Source organism: Rhinatrema bivittatum, chromosome 7 (assembly GCF_901001135.1).
Source record: "Rhinatrema bivittatum chromosome 7, aRhiBiv1.1, whole genome shotgun sequence".
NCBI lineage: Eukaryota > Metazoa > Chordata > Amphibia > Gymnophiona > Rhinatrematidae > Rhinatrema > Rhinatrema bivittatum.
The window spans coordinates 297,597,202-297,618,757 of NC_042621.1; the positions used below are offsets into that span (position 1 = coordinate 297,597,202).

The 21,556-nt window shown below is 42.6% G+C and overlaps 1 protein-coding gene across 3 annotated transcripts in view; it reads left to right on the plus strand.

Moving 5' to 3' along the window:
• The first annotated feature begins 1,500 nt into the window (after positions 1–1,500).
• The window catches only part of ATRNL1 (attractin like 1), a 2,205,421-nt gene continuing 2,185,365 nt past the window's right edge, over positions 1,501–21,556 (plus strand). For all 3 annotated transcript variants that reach the window (XM_029610472.1, XM_029610473.1, XM_029610474.1), the window contains exon 1: positions 1,501–1,890. In XM_029610472.1, coding sequence (XP_029466332.1) covers positions 1,628–1,890 — 263 coding nt within the window. In that variant the 5' untranslated portion in view covers positions 1,501–1,627. The remainder of the gene's footprint in view (positions 1,891–21,556) is intronic.

The following is a 21,556-nucleotide window of genomic DNA, read 5'->3' on the forward strand; positions in this document are numbered from 1 at the left end:
GCTGTCAGCGGGTCTGACAACCAACGCTTAATTTTACTGGCGTTGGTTTTCGAACTCATTGACAGCCATGGGTTCGGAAAATGGAAGCCAGCAAAACTGAGCGTCCGTTTTGAAACCCGTGACCGGTGGGCAGAATTTTTTTTAAAGAACTTTTTTTTTTTTTAATTTTTGGGGCCTCTGACTTAATATAGCTATTTCAGTATTTTGGGGAAATAACTAATAGGCTTCTCATGTGATGAGCACTATAAGTTTCGGGGTGGTTGGCCGCGCATTTTGAATGCGCTATTACCACCCCTTACAGTATAAGGGGTAATAAAAGCGCATCTAAAACGCGCGGCACCATTCTGCATCTGCCTGTATGTAATTAAGAACTCGTGAAACCATGATCTAAACTAAGAATGATAATTTTGATTTGAACTCCCATATTGTGTTTTAAGTGCTGATCTTAGCTTTTCTGTCACAAAGCATCCTATATGACCAAGCAATTCACTTCGAATCAGTGATTAATAATCTTTCAGCAGATAGCATTTTAGGCACAAAGCAGTCTCTACATACTTCAGTACCATTATTCTGTCTGAACACTGCTCCAAAACAGGAGACCTACAGATATTTTGTAATTCTAAAATATTATTGAATTCCAGCATGCACCTTTTCACTTTAAGGCGGTCTCAATAAGGAAAATCAGCTTCACAGACAGTGCCTAAATTCAGTGATTTTATCAAGCGAGATTTAGTGCTTAAATGAGGAAATACTAGCTGGGGCAATTCAGCACTAGCATCTGTATCTCATTTGAAGGGGGTAAGGGCTGTTGAGGAGTAAAGCATTGCACGTATGCGTCGGTGCTCCTGGCCTCCAACGCCCTCGTGCCATACTCGGGCTTCATGTTGTCATGGCAACCGCGGGCCAGCAGCCCATCAATTACAGAGCTTGTGCTCCCTCGGTCATCGCGAGCAGAAGCACCGGGTCGTCCCCCCCCCCCCCGACCACATCGCTCAGAGCGGCTCTCACAGTCCTTCACCAACCCCAACCAGACTCAGCTGCCCCCACAACGCCCCCTTCCCTCTCCAACAGCGATTCCCAGCATAGGCATAGCACAGTGTAGTCATGAAAGAAAGTACTGCTATCTGCAATCCAGGCGATTAAACGTTTCTTACCACTCAGATGATTTTACAGCAGCCCAGCGTTGCTTCCAAACACAAACCTTGCGTGCCTTGCCACACAGCCAGGCAAGGGAACGACACGGCACACCCCGAAATCGGAGGGCGCAGCGGAGGCCGTACAGCGCATGTGCAGCATCTTTACTCACCGCGAGACCCAAAGTGTCCGTTAGATTCCAGGAGCTTCTTGCCGGCAGGCAGCCTGTGACGTTTCTGCGTTGGTGCGCATGCGCGGAGCACCATTGCCTCCTCCTCCTCCCCCCCCCTTTCCTTTCCACAGTGTCGGCCGGAGCTGAATGTGGAAGCCCGGAGGAAAAGGAATAGCGGCTTCTATTCAGCGACAACGCGGTGAAACCCCCCCCCCCCCCCCGCTACGGAATTAAAACAAAAAAAAAGCCCAGAAACATAAAAGGCAGCTCGATTTGGCGGGAAAACCCGCCTCACTGGCATCGCTGCTGGGTTTTTTGAGAATGAAACTTGGGAGACGAGGACTTTTCCCTGCTCTCCTTTTTCCTTTCGGTGGCGGGAGACCGTGGCCCGCGGCCGCTCTGGTGGATGCTAACAGCCGGCTGCTCTTCTATGGCATCCTCTACCTGGTGTTCTGCGCCCGGGCGTCCCAGTCCAAGCCCTGCGAGAAAAGCCCCTGCTTCTCGGGCCGCTGCGTCAACTCCAGCTGCGTCTGCGAGCAGGGCTGGGTGGGAGACCAGTGCCAGCACTGCCAGGGCAGATTCAAGTAAGTCCCCCCCCTCCCCTCCTCGCCGGGAGTCCTCGCCTACCCTGCGCCAGTGTCTCTGAGGCTGACCCCCCCTCCCCCTCCCCCATCTCTCTCTCTCTCTCTGCGCTCATAGGGGGAGGGGAAGGGTGGGGAGTATAGAATCGCTTGAAGGTGCCTCTACTTTTTAAAGTGCTGCACAGCAGAGATGTCTCTGATTTTTTGATTAAAAAAAGAAAATAGCGGGACCAGGGTGTAGGAGGGATCCGTTACCTCTCGCTCTTTTTCCGTGGGCGCTGTTGAAATGGTGGGGAGCCAGCGCGGCTGAATTCCGTCTCCTTTCCGCGCTGTCGGAAGGATAGGAGGTACCAGATAGCAGCAGTTTGGGAACGGTCGGGGGGCTGGAGGAAGCGGTTGCCCCGCTGCCTGACTTGTCCTTAGCCGGGGGGGCTGGTTCTGCGCCGCTTCCACGTCAAGGAAAGACGAGAAGGTGATGCCAGGGCCGACTTTATGGTCACCTGAGCGGGTGCTTCAAACAATAGGGGATCTGGCGGACGGAATGCACTTTGTCTGTTAAAGGTTCCCCCCCCCCCCCCCTGTGATTGATCCAAAGTGTGGTTGTGATTTAGGGCTCGGAATTATCTTTTGGATTTCGGCTTCCTTCAACAGTTTTCTTTCAGATTCAGGAATTGTGCTGCCTTCGCCTATTGTTGTTAAAGAGCCGAGGGAGAGATTGAGCCGGCCTTTGTAGACACCGTTATCTGCACAGTAACATGAGTACATTTTGTAAGGTGTTTTTTTTTTTCTTTTCTGTTGTGGTTGCCATGATCCCACTGTGCAAATTGTAACACCTAGCTAACACTCATGCAAGCCACCTTTAGGGTCGATGGCCCGGAAGCTCTCTATTTTTGTTTTGAGTGGATTCACATTATTTTATTGGTTATGATAATTTTACATGTTACCAAAGTAATATAACAAACTGTATCATGGTTTCAGCAAGGTACGAGAATAATAGGTACATCATGCTGATCGCCGAATGCCCATATACCGTGAGAGTTCTATTCAGTGCTAGTCTTCTAACTCCTAACCCACGGTGTTGTGGTCCTAGGATGAGAAGGGATGGGAGTTAGCCCTGCCAAGATCGCGTTGTAAGTGGAGTTAGGTTAGTAACCTCCTTTTTTCTTCACCTGTGTGTGATTATGCTGCTTCTTTCACAAGATGGTCATGAATAAAACATATCCGCGTATAAATATGAACAAATGAGATAACCTATCATCTGGGTTCAATAAGGCATATCTTCCGAAAAGTGGAGTATATGGGAGCTGTGTGCTGTTTCGTTGTGAAATCTGCAAGAAAAGCAGGTTACCGAATTGCTAAATTTTGTGATGCATGAGTGTACTGTGAGTGATCCGGCTACCCTTGACCTCTGATGTCTGAATGAAAAGAGCTTCATTTGCAGTCTCCTTGCCAAAAAAAAAATCTAAATTAGTTTAGCAGCTTCTCTTGCTTATTTCTGCAGGAAAATTCAAAGGTGGTGGATGAAAGCAGCTTCTTGTATACAGTAGCTTTGATAGTAAAATGTATGCACCTGAGATCAGAATGTACTGATGACAAATACTTTTGTGGATTATATTAACCAGGTCTTTCTGATTGTTACCTTGCAAAAATCAAGGGTGATTAATTGCTTAGTGCTGTCTCTTCAGGATTTGAGATGTGCCATTGGTCCATAGCAGGAGAACAATGTGCTGGGTTATCGGTAAGGATTTTGATTGAGGAAGCATAGAGGAAGCATAGAGGTGATATGACTCTAGCTCAAGCATATCTTTCACAGGGAAGCCCTTGATGTCGGGCAAGTGAACAATTTAGCAATGCAGTAAACCTATAGAAAGTTTTGTATTTCTTTTCATCACAGTCTGTAATTGAGAGAGAGAAAGGATTATAACATTCCTTTGGTCATGTTGTAAAAGCTCTTTATGGCCACTGTTTATCACAGTCCAGATTTTTCAGTTATTTTACTAGTTGTGTGTCTTTTGAAATTGACTTTTATGCATAACTCTAATTATAACTTATCCGCTCAACGCACTGAATAGATAATGGACCTTCATAACACTTCGCAGTTACTATATTTTTTCTCCATTTAAGGGTCGTATTTAATAATAGGTCCCTCTTTTTTTTTTTTAGGAAAATTTCTCTTCTTATCTTCAAAACAAATTTTTTTAGTAATTTTCTTATTATAAAGTTCAACTATATTCACAAAATTCTCAAGGTATTCCCCAATATAAAGAAATCCAATATTTCCTATTTAGATGAAGGAAGATGCTGCCCGACATGACAACATATTTCGTACAAAACTGCTTCAGGGGAACTCCTTGAGAATTTTGTGAATATAGTTGAACTTTATAATAAGCAAATTACTAAAAAAGTTTGTTTTGAAGATAGGAAAAAGGAATTTTCCTAAAAATGTAACTACAAGGGACTGATGATTAAATATGACCCTTAAACTGTGAAAAAATACAGTAACCACGGGGTGTTATGAAGGTCCATTATTCAGTTTCTTGAGCAGATAAGTGAAAATAGAAAATAAAACACGTTGCTAATTATATTATATTGATTGGTATTTGTTTGCCTAGTTAGTTAAATCTGGTGTATAACAATCCTAACTCTTATTTTATGTCATTGGAGGTCAGTGGACTTTCTTTCGATAATCCTGTGGAGAAATGATTTGCATAATCTCTTAACTATGGAAAAATTTGCTGGAAAAAAGGATCTTTTAAGAAGAAGGCGGCAGTATTGGATATCTGGGAATCTTATTTACAAGCTTTACCCATGCTCCTAGAAGTTTAGTTCCCATAGATTTTTGATAATTTAATATTGGCAAATAAGGGAATGGATAGGTGGTTCTGTAATGCAGAGGTAATTTGCCTATATGTGGAAAGAGTGGAGGAGTAAACATTTTATGCATATAATTTTTAATTGCTTTAGAGCATTTGAATCTAAAATGTGCACACAATATATTTACTATTTATTCGCTTATGAGTGGAATCTTTTAAGCAGCTCCCCCTGTAGTTCCCTAAGATTACGGAGAGCAGCCATATACAGTGTGGTGCCACAGGTTACCTTACATAGAATGGGATTTGATTGTTTCATGGAGTCTGTGCGGATTTGATGTTTGTGATAACATTGGCAATATAGATTGGATGCAAAGAGTGTGGATTCGACTTGTGATTCTTTTGCCAACATGACTATTTCCAAAGGATGCGGAAGAATTGCAGGTGGTGGAGAGGAAGGGAGGAGCAGAGGTAAATTTCATTAAGAAACTAATGACAAACAGAATTCCAGCATGGTGAGGCACAAAGGGACATTAATGATGGTGGATGGATGGGTAGGGGTGAGATCATAGATTGATTAGGATCAGTGGCAGTACAGGCAGATACCAGTGGACAGACTGGGTGGATCAAATGGTCCTTATTTGCCATCGTTTTATGTCTATCAATACAATTTTTAAATGATGCAAAATAGCTGTCTCCTATATGTGCTCTACAAATACAGCACAATATACTGATGTTTGTGTAAGCAACCATCCTTAAGATATTCCAGATTCTGAAAGATGGGATTTTGATTGATGATCATGTGAATGTGGACTTGGAGCATGGCACAAAAGTACATTTCTATTTTTGCATATTCCAACACCGCTTTCCTGGCATATCAGTTGAGGACATGGATGGATTTGAATGAAATTTTGGTAGGAGAGCTGAAATCTCAGTAAAAGTCACACCTACCAAATTTCAGATAATCTGTCCAGGGACAGTTCTCCCAATATATATGGAAAAACAACTATCGCAGTAGGTATCTTGCTAGATTAAATGTGCCTAAAAATAAAAAAAAGTTTAGTAGTGGTTGGAAATATATTTTTTCTGGCTGATTGTAAAGCAGAAAACAGGTGACCCAGAGTGCAAATAATTTATCTAGTTGTGAACGGGCACCAATATATTGTAACCTTTTCTAGCATCCACATACCTGTGGGAGAGCACTCTGCCCAACCTGTAACTCATCTGTCCCTTGGTGCTTTTAGGAAATTTCAAGAACATTCAGGAAAGGAGGACATGGGGAGCGAAACTACATTCCTCTAATCAATTTAAATGTGAGGAACTGAATCAAGAAATGGGATTCATGACTGTCATTATAATACTCTTCAATATGTTAACAGTTCCTTTTTCACAATATTTCTATTTTCTCCAGTGACTAAGCTTCTTCTAACTCATATTAATTGATGCTAATACTGTTGCCACTTGACTCCATCTGAGGATGTCTAATAAGAATTTCCTTTCTAGGACACCCTCAGCAAGATATATGCTTCCATCCTTTAGCTTACCTGTAGTGTCTGAGCAAGGGGCCCACGTGATCTTGAAAGCCCAGGTACAGCATTGCCTTTGGTTTATTCTTGTTAGTCTAATAAAAGGTACTATAGCTTGCAAAGGATTCAATTTTACCAGGAAGAAAGTTGGCATATTTTGCAATTTAATTAATGTTATGACCGTCGGTCGCAGACTGCTGCGACCGCTCTTACTTAATGAGTTGCCTCCCTCTCTTCCTTGGGTGAACTAGTGGCTGTGGCTAGCCGCTTCTGTCGTATGTTGCCCTGTCCACATGGTGGCAGGGACGCCGCCGACCGCCATGCCTCCTCAGGGCCTTCCTAGGCGCGTGCCCTACTCGGCCCTCCTTTAAGGACGCTAGGGCGGGAACCTCAGGGGCATCTCCTCCTGATGACATCACTAGCCCTGAACTCTTAAGCACCACCGGGGCCTTGCTCTAATCGACTTGGCAACAAGTTCCATCATTGCTGATTCCTGCTGCTGTCTCCTCGGTTTGTGGTTCCCGTATCCTGCACTTCTTGGTGTGAGACACTCTTCGGGTACCTGCTCCTCGGGGACTCACTCCTGTCTCTGGCTATCTGCTCCTCGGAAGCCTTGCCTGCCAGCTTCCCCGCACCTTGGGGTCGCTCCTGGAACTACACTGCCTCTTGGAGACTCAGCATTGGTGTACCCTGCTCTATGGGCCATTGCCTTTCTACTTCAGTGACTGTGCTGCGCTTCCCCGCTCCTCGGGGCAGTGCCCTGTGTTCTTCATTGACTGTGCCGTGCTTCCCTGCTCCTCGGGGCAGCAACTTGTGTTCTTCAGTGACTGTGCTGCGCTCCCCCACTCCTCGGGGCAACGTCTTGTGTACTTCAGTGACTGCTCCACAGGGTAGCGTCGAAGTGCATTGCCAGAGACCCCTTGGGCTTCCCTGCTCTTCAGGTAAGTCTGTCATTTCTTCCGTGCTGACTCGCCATGTGGCTCCACCCCTTGGGGTTGTCCCCTCAGCACTCCTCCTCCATACCCTGCCTTGCATTCCCCGTTCCTCAGGGCCTGCTCTGCACTTCACCACAGTGAGTTCCTACTCTGGCGCTTGCATCCACACCCCAGTCTCTCTCTTTTCCTATATTCTCTGGGCTGTGTCATCTGCTGCTACAGACCTTACCTCCCAACGGTGAGGCCCAGTGGGGCTCCTCTCCGTGGGCAGTACCAGCTCTCACCTTGGGCCCACTAACTCATGGACCCTAACGATTAAATTAGAGGCTTTGAAAGTAATTCAGTTCTGTATGTGCAAAACTGTGAGAAATTTGCATAAACAGCATGTGGGTTTAAAAGTGATGTTGAAGGACGGCCTGGTGACTTGTTCGAAGTTCTGTGTATTGCTGTAATGAAGGTTCTCTTTCAGTTCCTATGCCCATTTTAGGCTTACAATCTGGCTGGTGTTGGGGATGTCCTGTATGCAGCATTCACAACTCTTAGGGTGGAGAGAGGGTGAAGAACCTTGGCCACTGCTCAGTGATGGCATCTACTGGCTGAACTCGGGTGCAAACTTACTAGGTTCTGGATGGAGGTGCAGTGTTAGGTCTTTGGCCAAGGATTGCCACTGTAATGGTTGGCTTAGGTGCGTGGGATGGAAGTTATAAAACAGGGGTAGAAGCATATGAAGCCTTATAACATTGCAGCCTACTGGTAGCTGGTTTTTGACAGAACTGGAAGCCCAAAGGAGCACAAGGAAACTGCTGAGCCAAAATTGGTGAAATTAGTAGTTCATAGGTTAATATTGTAGGAAGGGTGGGGTGGGAGAGTCTATAGCACTAATAGGGACTGGAAGCACACACTTCCCTGATGACTTGGAGACACAACAAAAATTATGCCTTCTTGATAAATGGGTCTTTGTGTAATTTTAGGATTATAGGTATTGATATTGCCCAGAATTGCATTAAGGATAAATCGTTGATTGGTAGAATGCCAAATGGATACAAAGGAATAAACCTGTTTGAAAAACACTTGGGGTGATAAAATGCCAAAAAGCAAAGTATGTAGAGCATATAGTAATACAGTAAAAAGCTGGTGAGAATAACAAACTCAGCCAGTAGCAGACAATGAAATGTAATTTAAAAAAATAATATAAAAAGCTTGATATGTCTTAAGTGTGGATTGAGAGAGCCTGTATGTCAAGGCTATACAAGAGTTGCTGCTATTACATATTGCAGTCTCTTACCCGAGGTGAGAAGAGCCACCACTGTTGCAGTGGCATAGGGCTACTCTTTGCTGATGTGCTATGTGAGAGTAGGCTGGAGGAAGACTGGCTTAAATAATAGAGGAGGCATAGGGAGGGATGAGGAACAGGTGGAAGAGGATGCCACTAGTTGGAGGGGACTGTAAAGCTGGAGGGAAGAGCAAAGAAAAGCAAAATAGGCAGAACATAAATATGGTAAGGAAAAATTGTTTCCCTGGCTCTTAAAAATGTTGGCTGTCACCCAAGGACACTAAATATTTTTCAACTCTTAGGGACCGATGCAATACAGTGCGCTCAGCTGAGCGCACTGTATAACTTGGACACGGGTTAAATAGGCGCCAATCCATCCCCTAATGCAATAGGGGGATTAGCGCCTATTTAACGCGTGTCCGCGGAGTGAATGCAATAGCACTCATCACATGCAAATGCATGTGAATGAGGCTATTACTCATTCACTCTGCATTCAAAAAAAAAGTGTGCGTCTCAGACGCATATTTAGCTCTCAGGTATTAACACCTGCCTGGAGCAGGCGTTAATAGGTGAGCGCATGTAAAAGAAGTACAGAAAAGCAGAAAAAACTGCTTTTCTGTACCTTTTTTTTTGCTTTAAAAAACCAAACCTCGGCATACCACCGGGTTATGAAGACTGCCGGTAAACTCGATGTCTGTTTTCATAACCGGCCGTCTGCCAGTAATGAAAACTGATGCCGTGTTTGTGCGACCTTAGCGCCTCCTTGCTAGCGCGACCCCCTAATTTGCGTATTGCATGGCGCCACCCTTGCGGACGCCATGCGCGCGTTAAGAAAGCGGGCGCTGACGTTTCAGCGCCTGCTTTCCGCACTTTTTATTGCATCGACCCCTTAGTATCTAGGGTGGGCGAAGAAAGACTCATGCTTAAAGACTGTCTTGAATGCAATGGTAACATAATAGGAGTGGTGTTTTTTTTGCTGTACGGTTTATTTAACTAACAAGATGAGTGTGTGCATGGTCTTTTGAGATCACATGGGTTCCTGCATTACAATAAAAAGTTTTTAACACATTGTTTAATAGGTTCATTTATAGACTCCTGAAGAAGAATTTGAGGAATCAGTGATTTGAGAGTAAATAAATGTTCATTCAAGGATGCACGTTTTACTAAGCCAGTTCTGGCTGATAAAAACAAAACAAAACCCAAATGCTTCCAGAATCTAATACTATATTAAATATGTAACGGAAAAGGGTAGGTCTTCTTTTAAAAAAAAAAATAATTGTCAGCTTCCTTCAGGAAGGGAGATAATTATCTGGTTTCTTAGGACTATTTATCCTATAATAGCAAGCTTGTATAGCATTAATAGAAGGGGATAGATGCTACTTAAGGATTCATAGGACAATTAATTCTTATAGAGATTTGTTTTCTAAACAATGAAATAACCTAGGAAACAGACATCAGATATGATGGATCAGCCTTAGTAAAAAGGTGTCAAATTTAATTGGCTGGCTCCATGGAAACTGGGCTTTTGCACCCAAAGAGAGTAACAAGGAAATACATTTTAAAGAAAATTCAACCCTTTTGTGTATTTTTTTCAGTATTTGGAAAGTATGCAGACAGTAAGACCATTGTATTACAATTTTGCTGCTGAGTAAGAATATTTGAAACCTTTTTACCCAATAATTCATCAGAGCCTTTGGGAACTGCCAAGAACAGTCTCATAGATTACCTCACATGAAGTGACATTTGTTTAGCTATTCTAGTGTATGTGTGTGTGATTGTAATTTCTGACACTGTAATTGGCATGGACCAATAAGATTCAGTGGTTGAGAGGCAATTTATGACTCGATAACATGATTGTTTCTAGAGCAGGGTTTCCCCAACCTTTTTGGGAGCATGGATCCCTTTTCAACCTCCAACATTTTTGCGGATCCCCATGTACCCCCCTTTTGTTTTTACCTGCAGTAATTTGCCGTATATAGAAAAGTTATTAATATAATAAATAACTATATGCACACAACTCATTCATAATATATACAACTTATTAAATAATGCTTACGGATATAAACTGAATACATATAATTGCAAAGCACAGCAGTAAATGTACAAGAATGTACTCATATTCAATAAAGTGGTGTAACAACAGCCAGCCACACAGCTGGATCTTGATGGACTGAGGGGACTGGACTGGTGGAGGGAGAGAGAGAGAGAGACGGGCAGGGTGGGAGAGAGAGACAGACTGCTGGAGAAGGACTGGTAGAGAGCGAGAGAGATAGATTGATAGAAAGTTAGCATTCATAAACTACAAGAGATAACAGGAAGAGGAATACAATGACTATCTGGGAAAAATTAAGAGAAGATGAGAAAGTAGTCAGGAATGCGGAAATTCAAATAGAAGAAAAATAGTAAATACAGTAAAACAGGGGGACAAGACTTTGTTTTTAGATATGTTAGTAATAGAATGAAGTGCAAATATGGCATTGTGAGACTCAAAGGTAAAGGGGAGGAATATGTAGAGGCTGATCAGGAAAAAGCAAAATGGCTTAACAAATATTTCTGTTCAGTGTGGAAGGGCCTGCAGCAGGACCACATAAAACAAACACAAATATGACTGTAAGTGAGATAAACTTCAGCCGATTTTCAGAACAGTGTGTTCATGAGGAGCTAACTAAACTTTAAAGTAATTAAGGCGATGGGGCCGGATGGGATACATCTGAGGGTACCAAGGGAACTTAGAGATGACCTGGTAGCTGCACTGGCTGATATTTTCAATGCTTCTTTAGAGTCTGGAGTAGTTCCAGAGGACTTGGAAAGGGCAGATGTGGTTTCTGTTCATACAAGTGGAAGTAAGGAGGAGGCTGGGAATTACAAGCCAGTTAGTCTGACCTGTTTGGTGAGCAAACTAATGCAATCTTTGCTAAAACAGAAGATAATGCATTTTGCCATAGGTAAGCAGGCTGAATTAGCCATTCTCTCTGTGGGATGTCATCCGGGCAGCCTGATGTGGAACTTTCTCAAAGCATACAGAACTATGCTCTGTGCACTTGCGTGGCTGTTCCCACATGATCCTCCCCCTCTCGTCAGTTTTTGTTTCTTCCGTGCAGCTCACAGTCAAGGTCTTTTTTTTTTTTTTCTCTCGTGTCTTTTATTCCCTATAAACCTCTATTTTAGGCTTTTTCACATACTCTTGTGTACCCCCAAAAAGCACTTTTAAATGCTGTCATGGCTCCAAAGGCATCAGTATTTAAGTTCTGCCAATGTGGCAAAATTATATGTCCATCACAGGCAGACAGACGTAATTATTGCTACATTTGCCTCGGACCTCACCACAATCGACCTCCTGTCGTGACTGCAGCAAGATGTCTCCACGGGACCAAAGGCAAAGGGCTGAAAAAATTAAGGAGCGACCTGCCAGGTTCATATGCCCTGCCCTACCGGTCAACATAATCTTTACCGGCTGAGAAAACTGAAAAACAAATTGGCACCAGGTAGGAGATCCACTTCTTTGGAACCTCAATCAAAATGCAATCGAATTGAGGATTTGTTAAAAAATAAAAAGGGTTCGGGAGATAAACCCTCAAAAGACCCTAATGTGTTGCAAAAACTCGCCTTTTGCAGTCCCTGGAATTCCTAATAAATTTTATGAATTCAATTTTAATTCCCACTCAGAATCAAATACACTGAAGTATGGGTAGATTTTCTGCAGAACAGAACATTCCTTCCCTTAAATAGATTAATTATTCTCAAGTCACTAGTACACAGATTGCTGCATACATATCAGTCAGCCAGAGACATAATGGTTGTTCTGGGCCACTTCATAGCAGCAATCCATGTGGTTCCTCCAACTTGCCTCTATATATGATATCTACAGTGGGGTCTTCATTCCCAATGGGACCAGCTCACTCAGCGTTTGACAAAAGTACAGATTTTGATATAAATGAAACAGGATTTGCATTGGTGGCTGGAGACCCTCTCACCCTTTAAGAAGGAGCTCCATTACACTTCCCTACTCACCAAGTAATGTTGGCAACGGATGCCTCCACAAAAGGTTGGGGAGCCCATACTGGCCCTTTTCAGATTCAAGGAACTTAGTTATGCCAAGAAAGAGAGTTTCAAATTAGTCTGTTAGAATTGAGCACAATCAGATATGCTCTAACAACCTTTTCTTGACTACTCAAGGGAAAGTTCATCCTCATTCAGACTGACAAATAGATCCCCATGTTCTGTGTAATCAGGGTGGCACGGGGTTGTGGATTCTTCGCCTAAAAGGGATGAAGGTATGGGAATGGGTGACAACACATGATGCAAGTGACCTGCCTTCCGGGAATCTCCAGCACATTGGCAGAGCCTCTGAGCAGTCTTTCGACCACAGGATGATCTATACAACAATCAGGCAATTTGCATCAGAACAAAACAAATCCAGAAAAACTTTGCTCCATTCTTCCCAGCATACTCAGAACAGCTTAGGATGATTTTCTGCTTTATTGGAATGCAGATATCATATATTTTTTTCCATCAATTCCACTGATATCTAGAACTGTGCAAAAAGTGCTCAGAGGGTGACCCAGAAATGTTTGGTTTGTATACCTGGTGCAATTATCCAGCAGTCCTCCGATCCATCTTGGGTGAGGTTCATCATTATTAATTCAAGAAGGGGGATGCCTATTTTCATCCAAATCTACTATCCCTCAGTCTGACGGCTTGGATGTTAAGCACTTACTCGCTGGGCTGTCCTTACCAAAAGAAATTGAGGATGATATAGTATCTGCAAGAAATCCATCAGATAGGACAGCCTATGGCTTTAAATGGAAAAGATTTTCCATATGGCATCAGCAAAATTCTTTGAATTCATTCTCATGCAAACCAAAAGACTTGCTTAATTATTTGCTTTCTCTGCTTTGGGACTCGAGACTTCATCAGTGAAAGTACATCTCAATGTGATAGGTTTACTTTTTATTGGAGTATGGTAAGCAGCTATTTCCATTCATCTGTTAGTGTCCAAATTCATGAAATGTTTATGGCAGACTAGACTTTGGGTCACAAAAATTCATGTACCGTGGAATCTAAATATGGTCATTACACAATCCATGAACCCGCTGTTGAACCATTAGAATCAGCTTCTCTTAAATTCCTAATGTGGAAAGTACTGTTCTTCATAGCAGTAACATCAGCCAGAAGGGTCTGTGAACTACAGTGTCTAGTTCATTACTCACACTATATGCAATTCTTCCACAATAGGATAGTGCTTTGCATCCACCTGAAATTTCTACCAAAAGTAGTATCAGCTTTCCATATTAATTAAGCTCTCATACTCCCTATGTTCTTTCCAAGGCCACATGCACATGAAGGTGAACAAGCCCTTCCCACCTAAGACTGTAAGAGTGTCTTGGTTTATTACAAAAGAAGTATTTGCTACTGTCCTTAAGAGAGGACTTGGAAGTAGCCTGAACAGAGTGGCAGTTGTTACTACTCTTAACAGAAGACTTGGAGGTAGCCTGCATGAAGCGGCAGTTGCTACTATCCTAAAAAACAAATAAACCAAAACCCAAAAAACCTTGCTGGGTTGACTAGTACAGCGTTTACCAATTGGTGTGCCATGGGCAGTCTTCAGTTTCTCTTTCCCCCTACAACAGCTGACCTGCAGGATATCCTCCTTCCAGCAGGGGGGGGGGGGGTGTCAGAGTGCATGCTTATCTGCTGCTTCTGTTTTCCCCTCTGCTGGCTCCCCTCTACAACTGAAACTGCACTGGACCCTGTAGTCTCACAAGACCTGCTGTCACCATGCAGTTTCATTTACAGAGGGTAGCAGGCAAAGGAGAGCGAAGCATCACCAGGTATGTGATTCTGGAAGGGGCAGCTGAATTTGCTAGGAAGTTGGGGGGGGGGAGGGCAGAACAAAGGAAGGAAAAAAAGTGCTAATGCCGAGGAGGGAGAGGGTAGAAAAAGGAAGGTGATGGAAGCGAGGGGTGGAAGGAGAGGTTAGGAGAGAGAAGGTGGTGAAAATGATGTCGGGGTGACATCAGGAGAGAGTAGGAAGGTGATAATGCCAGGAGAGTGGAGGGAGAGAGCAAGGAGGGGAAGGTAATGATGCAGGGGGGAGGAGTAGAGAGAGAGAGAAGGGAGGGGAAGGTGATGATGAAAGAGGGTTAGAAGGGGAAGGTGATGATGCAGGGGATAGAACGGAGAGAAAGGAAGGGAAAAGGGAAGAGAAGGTGATGATGCCAGGGATAGAGGGAGAGGGAAAAGATGATGCTAGGGAATAGGGGGAGAAGTATTGGAGAAGGTGATGATCCCAGGGGTAGTGGGGGGAGAGGAAAGAAGAGGAGAAGGTGATGATGCAAAGGTGGTGGAGAGAAGATGAGAATTGCAGTGGAGTGAATGGAGAGGGAAGAGATGAGGAAAAGATGATGGTGATGTGAGGGGTGGGAGATGGGGGGGAGTGGAAAGGGAGAAGAAAAGTGATGACGCAGGGCGGGGAGAGTGAGAAGGGAAGATGATGCCAGGGGTTGGGGGAGGAGAAACAAAAAAGGATGATGATGCAAGGGAAATGAGGGATAGGCAAGGTGATGGTGTGCCATGATGAAGTGAGCTCAATACCAGGTGTGTCACGACACAAAAAAGGTTGGGAACTATTGGATTAGTCGGACCATGTTGGTCTTTATCTGTCGTCGTTCTTTGTGTTATGTTAAGAACTTGGCCACATTGCCAAGCTTTCTAGCTCTTTGTCTCTCACAATCGTAACTGATTAGGCCTAGCAGTGGCCAAACGGATATTATCTAATTGTCTAGCAAACTGTATTGCACATTGCTATTACCCTAGTAAGCTCATCAAGTAGGAGACATGGCTGTATCAGTGTCTCATCTACGAGCTGGTCCTCTCGAAGATATCTGCAGAGCTGCAGCTTGATCGTCAATACACCGATTTGTGTCCCATTAATGTCCGGGCAATTTATCAAAGGATGACAGTAAATTTAGATGAGCAGTTTTGTGTATCCTGTTCACCCAAAGGTCCAATCTCCATGGTCTTGAGTCCGGGTTGCTTTTTCTTTTTTTTTGTCTTGAGACTTCCTATATATTTCTGGCTAATTTAGCATTACTTATCAATAGAAAAAGCAAGTTTGCTTATTGTAAACTGTGTTTTCCATTGCTAGCAAGATAAATCAGTCATACTAAATACCTGCCCGCCTCCATGAAGAGTCAACTCCTTAGCTGGAATTAGCTTTCAAATCGACTGAGGGGCTTATGTGGCAATGGCAAGTGGGGATTCCTACACATGCTCAGTAGAGCAAAAGCACTACTAGTTAAGGAAGAGAGGTCATGCATATGTTATGGCTAATTCATCCTTTTATCTACAGAAAGCAGAGTTTACGGTAAGCAAATTCAGTTTTTGTCTTTTGTTAACAGAATGCAAATAGAAGCTTGGTAAATCTATTGATGTGGGCATTTAAATTTACTTGCAGCAAAGGAGCATTCATATAGCCTCAGCCATGAGATATTCTGCTGGTCTGCAAGGCACTTTAGTGTGTTAAGTCATGATCATCTCAAATCATAGATCTTTCCAAACTGTTCAATTAGTAAATGGTGGTGGCTAGAAGAAACTAGGTGTGGAAATATATTAAGAAACAGTTTGGCGCCAATTAAAAGTTTTGAGGTGCTAGGAAAAATATTTTCCTTTTTTCTCATTTGTTTGGTCTTTTTGCTGATGGTTTCTATTTTGCTTTTTGTTTTTATTATTCTCTTTAAGTGTGTGTGTACATATCTATCTATCTATCTAGTACGTATTGCGTATGTATAGACAGAATGGTGCCAGCTAGGAAAAAATGGATGCTTTCTGGAAACTTGAGTACAGAATTCTATTTATTTATAGCTGAATCCCCTGGGGCTACCTCCCTCCCCCCCCCAAATAATCAACCAATCTTGTTTTAACTTCTTACATTGGATGTCCTTGCTTGGAGGTGCAGGTATGACATTTTATTTTGGTTGTAGAATAACAGGTATTTCTTTTGGTACAAAATAAGAACTAATTATTCATTTAGCTGTTTTTTTTTCCCTATACAACAGTATCATACTGCATTTCTGGTCAGCACAATGGGCAGAAGCCAGACCAGTGTATCCACAAACCTCCTTTAGTAAGTGGTGGCGTAGCAAATAAGAAATATGTATATCTCTCTCATCTGTTTAGAGAACTTCAGAGTAGTTTTCGCAGGCCTTGCTCTCTCGTTGCAGATGTGGCATGATGTAAGCATAATGGAATATTGCTGTGATTAGACCATAGAGAAACGGGCTGAGGAAATTACTATTATTTTGTCTCCTACACGGTTAGCAAAAGCTTTGTATACTTTATGAATAAGAGATGCATATTGTAGAAAAAGGCATAGATGTGGTGTTTTTGTTTTTTTTCTCAGCCTATTTTTGGTTCTTTGGTTAGGTGAATATTGGCAGGCAGGATGTTTGCTGCATTGGAATCAAATATTCCACTTCCTTCATTAAGTTTTCAGTAAAGTTTCATATTAGTTTTAAATTCATAATAAATCAGGCAATCTGCTGCCTGAGGCATGGAATAAGATGGTACTTCTTCCTCGCCCAACAAGGTGTAGTGCAGGTCAAAAAAGCCAACGAGGGGAGGGTCTCTTTGGAGTGTGCCCTTTTGGTGATTTGAAATGCTAGGGAAGGGGCAACATGTGTCAGGAATTCCAGAGGAATGGCAGATAATGTCATTGATAACACTAGCTGGCTCCCCTGCCATTCTCCTGGGAGTCCTACCACCTGCCTCCCATCCTTCCACAGCATCTGCCCCTGGGAAAGTGGGAGATGGGTGAATATTGTGGGTCTGTATATGGTGCACTGTCTCTGGGCCAGTGCTAGAGTATTAGGCTCCCTAAACGAACCTTAGCCTTGCATGTGTGCACCCTTGACCCTCAGTGCACACAATAGCATTTTAGGGCCTGATGTAATATTTGCAATATTGCCTTTTCATAGATAAAGTTGTTTCAATTTGGGTGTTGACAGTTAATCCTCTGGTATGGGAGGCTTACTGTTACATAATTGTAATTCAGTTTACTCATGTCTTTCTGAGGGCCAGGCCCACACCCAACCCACTTTACAATAGGCCTACACTTTACAAGTGTCATTTTTGCAGATATTTTTATCTCAGCAGGCTGTATTTTGACCTTTTTCATGTAAAAACGGTTTATAAATGCATAATATTTGAGTGAAGGAGAAACCTAGTGGTTAGAGCAGTGGGCTGTGACCCAGGGGAACCAGGGTTCAAATCCTGCTGCCTGCTCCTTTTGACTTTGGACAAGTCATTTCACCCTCCATTTCCTCAGATATAAATGTAAGGGTGAATTTTAAAAGCATTGCTTATGTTAAAAGGCTGATATGTGTATATTAAAAGCTGCAAATTATGTGTGTATATACACATGAACGAGACGAAGAAAAGGGGGCAGGGCCAAAATGTACTCATGTAAATCCGTATTTTAAATCCATTGGCTGCAGTGGGCTGTTAACCGTGCATATTCACTTCTGCTCTCGATGAGGTGTAAGTCTGCATAAATCTCTGTTTAGGCCTCAAACTACTTTGGTTAGGGGGGGTCTGAGACAACTGGGGGAAGTGCAGGCTTAAGAACCAGAGGGTTCTGGATGGCCTTAAGATGGACTGGTGGACTGATTGGTAAAACTGGGAATGTCCTTCATGTGAGCATATTATAAATCTGTATGTGTGCACCCTGTCCAAAGAGCTCCTGGCTGTCAGAGAATGAGTTTGATGTCTGGAGGCCAGAGTGGTAGACCTGCAGGAGCTGAGGCGTACAAAGAAGGATATAGAGAACACCTTCAGGGACATAGTAGAGTGGTTCCAACTCAGTCTAGCAGCTCTTGTGCTGCTTTGGAGAAGCAAGGTAACCTGACAGGAGACATCATTTGGTATGGTAGGAAGTGATTCTGTAGCTAGGACCTGCCCTCCAGGTAATGCCTTTTCTTCTCGCAACAAGGATAAGGTCTCCAGGGCCATGTGCCCAGGTGGGAAGGGTAGGGACAACCATTAAAGTGGGTGATTTAATCATTAGAAATTTAGATAGCTGAGTGGCTGGTGGGCATGAGGATCACTTGGTAACTTGCCTACCTAGTGCAGAGGTAGTAGATCTCATGTGCTACCTAGATAAGATTATAGAGAGTGCTAGAGAGGAGCCAACTGTCATTGTACACGTGGATACCAGTGACGCAGGGAGGGAGATTTTGCAGGCTAAACTTAAGCTTTTAGGGGGTCATTTTTCAAAGCGGTCGCACGCGAAAAGAGACTTTTCGCGTGCAATCGCTAAAAAGGGGCAGCATCAAGACCGGAACAGGAGGAGTCGGGGTGGCACTGGGGCGGACGCCATGAAGACAGCGTGGACGGTGAAAAGGTAAGGAGCCTTTTTGCTTCCAATTTCGTGCCCAATAGCACCACATTTTACGATGGCGCTATTGGGTGTGAAAGCCAGCCCAGCCCCCTTGTACCGTGCAATTCACGCCGCCGCAGTGTCTTAGAAAATCTAGGCCTTAAGTAGGAAACAGAAATCCAGAACCTCCAGGATAGCATTCTTAGAAATACTCCCTGCTCCATGTGCAGGACCCACAGAGGCAGGCTAAATTCCAGAGTTTCAATGCGTGGATGAGACAATGGTACAGGGAAGAGGATTTTAGATCTATTAGGAGCTAAGGAATATTCTGGCCAAGGGGGATCCTATTCAGACGGGATGAGCTTCACCTTAACCAGAGTGGAACCAGGCTGCTGGCATTAACATTTTTAAAAGGAGATAAAGCAGCTTTTAAACTACTTGATAGGCAAAGACAGAATTTGAAAAGAAGCTTGCTGAAGAAGCAAAAATTCATAATTTTTTTCAGGTACATTCAAAGCAAAAAGTCTGCGAGGGAGTCAGTTGGATCATTAGATGATCAAGGGGTAAAAATTACATTAATGGAGGACAAGAGAATAGCAGAGAGTAAATTATTTGCTTCACTTTTTACTGAGGAGGATGTAAAGCAGATACCCATGTCAGAAGTGATATTTAAAAGTGATGATTCAGAGGAAATGAAACAAATCTCCATGAACTTTGAAGATGTAATATGGTAAATTGACAAACTAAAGAGTAGAAAATCACCTGGACCCAGACGGTATACATCCTAGAGTATCCTGAAAAATTAATTTGCCAAGCTATTATTAATTAGGGATGTGCTTTCGGCACCCATTCGTTCATTCTTTTGCGTTAAATGTGCATCTCAAAGTACGCATGTCCGTGGTTATGCATGTAACTCATGTACGCGCATCCTTTGAGGTAAGCACGTAATGGTGAAACGAATGAATGAATGGCAGCCGAATGCACATCCCTATTTTTAATTTCTAATTATTTTTAAAATTGGTCTCGTACCTGAAGGTTGGAGAGCGGTCAGTGTAATGCCAGTTTTAAAAAATGGTTCCAGAGGTGATCTAGAAAACTACAGACAGGTGAGCCTGATGCTGTTGATGGGGAAACATGATGAAAACTATTATAAAGAACAAAATTGCTGAACATAGCCATTCATTATTTTATAGACCTGTATCATATCTGCCCTCAGTAGCCTCTTCTCCAGGCTGAAGAGCACTAGCCTCTTTAGTCTTTCCTCATAGGGAAACTGTTCCATTCCCTTTAAAATTTTGGTTGCCCTTCTCTATACCTTTTCTAAACCTGCTATACCTTTTTTGAGATGTGAACAGAACTGCACACAGTATTAAAGATGCGGTGATAGCATGGAGTGATACAGAGGTATTATAGTCTTTTTTTTTTTTCTGTTTACTCTCTATTCCTTTCCTAATTCCTAGCATTCTATTTTCTTTCTTGGCCACTGTTGCACACTGGGCAGAGTATTTCAACATATCCACGATGATGCCTAGATCTTTTTCTTGGGTGCCGACTACATCATGTATCTATAGTTTGGATTCCTTTTCCTTATGTGCATCACTTTGCATTAAATGCCATCTGCCATTTGGATGCCTAGTCTTGCAAGGTCATCTTGCAATTTCTCACAATCCTCTTGTGAATCAACAGCTTTGAATAATTTTATATCAGCAGCACATTTGACCACCTCACTAATTATTCCCATCTCTAGGATATTTATAAATATATTAAATAACACTGATTCCAGTACAGATCCCTGGGACACTCCACTAATCACCTTTTTCCAATGAGAAAATTGACCATGTAACATAGAAACAGAGCCCTATTCTGTTTTCTATCTTTTAATCAGTTCTCGATCCACAATAGAACATTGGCTTCTAACCCATGACTTTTTAATTTCTTCAAGTGTCTTGTGAGGGGATGCAAAAAGGCGTCGTAACTCTTAGCATGAGGTGGTTCCTTTGTTCTTGATGAACTTTTGTTTTTTTAATCTCTGAATGCCACACACTGATTGGAAGAGGAGGGCCAAGGAGAAGGCTTTCACTGCGGTCACTCCAGGAGCACCTTCAGCCTTCTCAGTTGCATTATTTCCTTAGTGATAAGAATTTACAGGGTGATATTCCTGTAGTTTCTACAGTTTCTTGACTTCTTTGATAAGCAGGAAATTTGGTCCTGTATTAGATTTATGATATGACAGTCTCGTTTATTTTTTTGTAAAATTATTTCTTGATTAGCTTTGGATCTCTCTTTTTGAGGACTTGGGTTAAATTGGATGTTAATTTTCCTTTTTTTTTTTTTTTTTTTAAATGTAATTCATTTCTATGCCATCTTTGTATTCGGATTTTTCCTTTTTGGATGTGTTATTGGAAATTGTTCTATAAATATATATAAAATAAAAAGTAACAAAAAAATAAAAAGTCTTTTGTGAGGTACTTTGTCAAATGCTTTCTGAAAGTCCAGATACACTTGTATCAACTGACTCACCTTTATCCACATTTATTCACGACTTTAAAAAAAAAATGTTGCAAATTAGCAAGACAAGACTTCCCTTGGCTTTACCCATGTTGGGCTTATCCGATTAAACTGCGAATTGGTTTTTGTTTTCAAAATGTATGAAGACTAGGGGCATGCAATGAAGTTACTAGGTGATACATTTAAAACAAATAGAAAATACTTTTTACTCAATGCATAAATAAGCTCTGAATTTATTACCA